General features: G+C 58.0%; 2 protein-coding genes across 2 annotated transcripts; one reads left to right on the top strand and one right to left on the bottom strand.

Moving 5' to 3' along the window:
• Positions 1-212: 212 nt before the first annotated feature.
• On the bottom strand, positions 213-910 carry PUNSTDRAFT_139614 (uncharacterized protein; the record flags this gene model as incomplete). Its single annotated transcript, XM_007389339.1, has 5 exons — positions 213-368; positions 417-521; positions 581-689; positions 739-823; positions 877-910. 5 exons carry the CDS (start codon positions 908-910, stop codon positions 213-215), a joined length of 489 nt encoding a protein of 162 aa, XP_007389401.1.
• Positions 911-1,852: 942 nt separating this feature from the next.
• On the top strand, positions 1,853-2,416 carry PUNSTDRAFT_78295 (uncharacterized protein; the record flags this gene model as incomplete). Its single annotated transcript, XM_007389338.1, has 1 exon — positions 1,853-2,416. A coding segment is annotated over one exon (564 nt), but the record flags the coding sequence as incomplete, so codon positions are not given.
• Between the last annotated feature and the right edge of the window lie 1,101 nt (positions 2,417-3,517).

Genomic DNA, 3,517 nt, shown 5'->3' with positions numbered 1-3,517 from the left:
AGCGACAAGACGCTTCCAGAAGACCGACAACATACTCAGTAACTTCCCTATAAGCGTGGGAACGGATTTCCAGTGCAGACAAAAGGACAGAGCGTAGTTCTCTGTTTAAGTGAATACATTCAAGCGGCCCATTTCTTTCTCCTGATTCAACTAGGTCATCCCCGACTTAGATAGACCGGGACCCTAGGCAACTGTGTGACTATATACTAGCACTACAGTTCGCGCGACAGCGGTGTGGCGTTCGCGAGCGAACACAGCTTCTTGCTGCGTGCACAATTGTGGCATGCTGTGGCCTTGCCTCGGGCGACGGGTGGCTGGCACCCCTTCTTTGCGGTCTTGCACTGAAGACACGGCGTGTTCACCTCCGGCTACAAGATGGTCAACTCCGACATCGGTATTTTTTGGAGACGGCTTACCTGCCACATGTTGTTGTCATCGACGACCGAGGCTGGCTCGTCGTGCTTGGCCCGCTTCACAGGGGCCTGGTCTGGGAGCGATAGCTCCGTCTGACCGTGACGCAGCTAGAAATCGCTGAAGATTAGTTTTTGACTCCATTTCCGACCGCGTACTGGATACGTACCTTGCTCGACGCGGCAGAGACCTCGCTGCGGACCTCCGCATCGGAGCGCGTCGTGCTCCGCGACACCGCTCCCGCCACATGAACCGTTGGCACTACTACCTCCACTCGACTAATTCATGTGGCCTCCGACGCTCGGCCCTTCCCTTTCCCCCTAGCACCCCTCTTCGGATGCTTCGGCGTCTCCCCTCGACCTGGACTCCATAGGCTCATCTTGGGGCGGCACAACGCTCGCCGACGCCGGTTCTGTTGGATTTTCGTCTTCAAGAGCGCGGAGACCAAGCGGATTACTGGCTGACTGACGGAGGTCTTCTTCTGAGGGCGGGGAGGCATTGTGGATGAAGGCAAGAGACGAAATTCGAGTCATCAAGTCTGATCACTTATCTAGATCGATCACCTCGAGGGCTCGGTGGCTAAGAGGGGGATACTGTCACGTGTTGATCCAGACCGACCTACGTCGATCCGCTCCGCCGATCGTCACCGATCTACACCGATCTTCTCCGATCTGATCTCCGACCCTTCACCGACTTCTTCGCCGACACCAATCCCGCCTTTCCCGATTCGGTCGAGGGCGGGATATGCCTATCACATGCACTGGGCCACTGGCGGCTCAACGCCCCGGTGGTTCCAGATCTTTGAACGGATTCAACTCCGACTTTCCTGATTCCTGTTCCCTTTGTCTGACATCATAGCTTCCCTTTGTAGACTTTAGTTTTCCGTCGCTTGCGACGGATCTTTTGGTCTGATCTTTCCGCCTCTTCCGTAGATATGTTCCCTTTGTGTTCCATGCGTAATGTCTCGTCTCCGTATGTTCCCTTTGTGCGCCAAACGGCGCCTCCGATCTCCAACTCTCCAACTTCGCCATTGTTCTCTTTTATGCATATAAACCGTCGAACTGTACCGTAGATAGTCAGTTCGAATATCGACTAAGCTTTGCTCTCTTCCTCCTGCGGACTCAGAGCGTGTAGCAGCCTAGCGCACGAGCTTAGGCTTGGTCCGCATCTGATCTCGACTCCACCAACGCTTCTGACTTATCGACTTCACGCCGACGCGTTTCCGACTCCGCTCCGACTTCACCCCTTGAGTTTTCTTTTCTATTTCATTCTATCCTTTGTATATACGTTTCGGACTTCGGTCCTCCGACCCCGTTACCCCTTGTTTGTATCCGATCTTGACACTCTCCCTGACTCGATTCTACGCTTTCCTCGTTGTCTCTAGCCTCCCTGGTTGCCCTACACCGTCGCCTACTCGCCTACAGCCTCTACATCGCCACCTATGTCTTCCAGCACCTCCACCAGCACCCAGAAGGTCACCCCGCTGGGGGAAAACAACTACAACACCTGGATGCCTGAGATGAGGGCCTACCTCGCTGAGCAGATGGTCTGGTTCGTCGTCTCTGGCGAGGATTTGAGGCCCTCATATGACGCTGGGGGCGTGGCATGGAGGGATAAGGCTGCGGCGGCAGCAGGAGCCATCTATAGGGCGCTGGAGCCGGGTCAGAGGGTACATGTGGTGGGGATTGAGATGGATCCGGCGAAGATGTGGGCGAAGTTGGCCGAGGTTCACCTCCAGAAGGTGTCTGGTGCGCGTTTCAACGCCCTCGACGCCCTCCTCGCCGTTAGAAAGGGTGTTGACGAGTCCCTCCCCTCCCTCATCGCTCGAGTCGACTCCCTGCACCAGGAACTCAAGGCCCTCCGTCCAGAACGCTACAGCATTGCCGACCTCGACGACGACCTCGCCACCATGTCCATGCTTCGCTCCCTGGGCCCAGAATATGCCGAGTTCACCTCCTCCCTCGTCCGCTTCGACCCCAGCCGCTCTGACGTCGTTCAGGCCTTCATCCGCAAACATAACCACTGCCTGCCGCGCGCCGGAGCCGCCGACAATGCCACCTATCGCGCTCAGGCCGCTCCCGGCTCCTCCGGCGCCCCCGGGACGGCGGTGGACCTCGAGCTCTGGCATCGGCGCTTCGGGCACGTCAACGTCGACTATGTGCGCCGGATGCTGAAGGAGGACAGTGTCTCTGGCCTCAAGCTCGACTCGGACGCCGCTCCAGACACCATCTGCGAGCCTTGCATCTCGGGCAAGCTGCACCGGCCTCCTGTGCCTCTGAGGGCCTCCCGACGCGCGTCAGAGGCCCTGGGTCTCGTTCACATGGACGTCCACGGCCCTATCCCTGTCCAGACAGCTGAAGGGTACCGATACTGGGTGATCTTCGTCGACGATGCCCACCGCTTCTGGGTGGTGGTGCTGTTCCGGTGCAAGAGCGACGCGTTCCAGGCCTTCCTGCGCTTCAAGGCCTTCGCTGAGCGGCTCACCCGATGCAAGATCGGCGCACTGCGCGACGACTAACAGCGTAGGAGGCTGTCTGACCCGCTGTAGCGAGCTGGGAGCAAGGGAATGGAGCTGTGAGTCGAAGTCTGAGGACTTTGGGCTCCATCCCTGCTCCCTAAATACATCTAGCTATGATGGAAGCTATGGTAACAAGTAACAAAGGGAGATATCGAAGCTACGGAGATAGGGATCAAGCGTGTGGAGATGGACAGTTGGAATCAGTGATCTGAGCAACCAACTGACTGTTGGACCAGTTGTATCGGTTGCGTAGTCAATCAACCGATGCCAACTGATACCAACCGATGTGAACAGATGCAGACCCCCGCAAGCGGATCATCTCTAACGCCGCTATTTTCGACGAGAGGTACTTCCCCGGAGCGCGTTCTACCGCCAGCTGGGACTCTGCTGCCTCCGACTTCCTTCTCCGCGCCCTGCCTTCGCTGCACGGCGCTCCTCGCTCTCCTCCTGACGCACCTGCGCCGGTTCCGGGGGGAGATATGGCACCACCGCCGTTTCAGGATGCTCAGGACCTCCCTGAACCGGGGGGAGATCTGGAACCGCCTCATGTGCCGCCTGTCGCTCCTGCCAGAGTCGAGACGCCTCCGC

Source organism: Punctularia strigosozonata, assembly GCF_000264995.1.
Source record: "Punctularia strigosozonata HHB-11173 SS5 unplaced genomic scaffold PUNSTscaffold_64, whole genome shotgun sequence".
Lineage (NCBI taxonomy): Eukaryota > Fungi > Basidiomycota > Agaricomycetes > Corticiales > Punctulariaceae > Punctularia > Punctularia strigosozonata.
The sequence above is the reverse complement of the archived record's forward strand: the minus strand, read 5'-3'. Positions and strand labels throughout refer to the sequence as shown.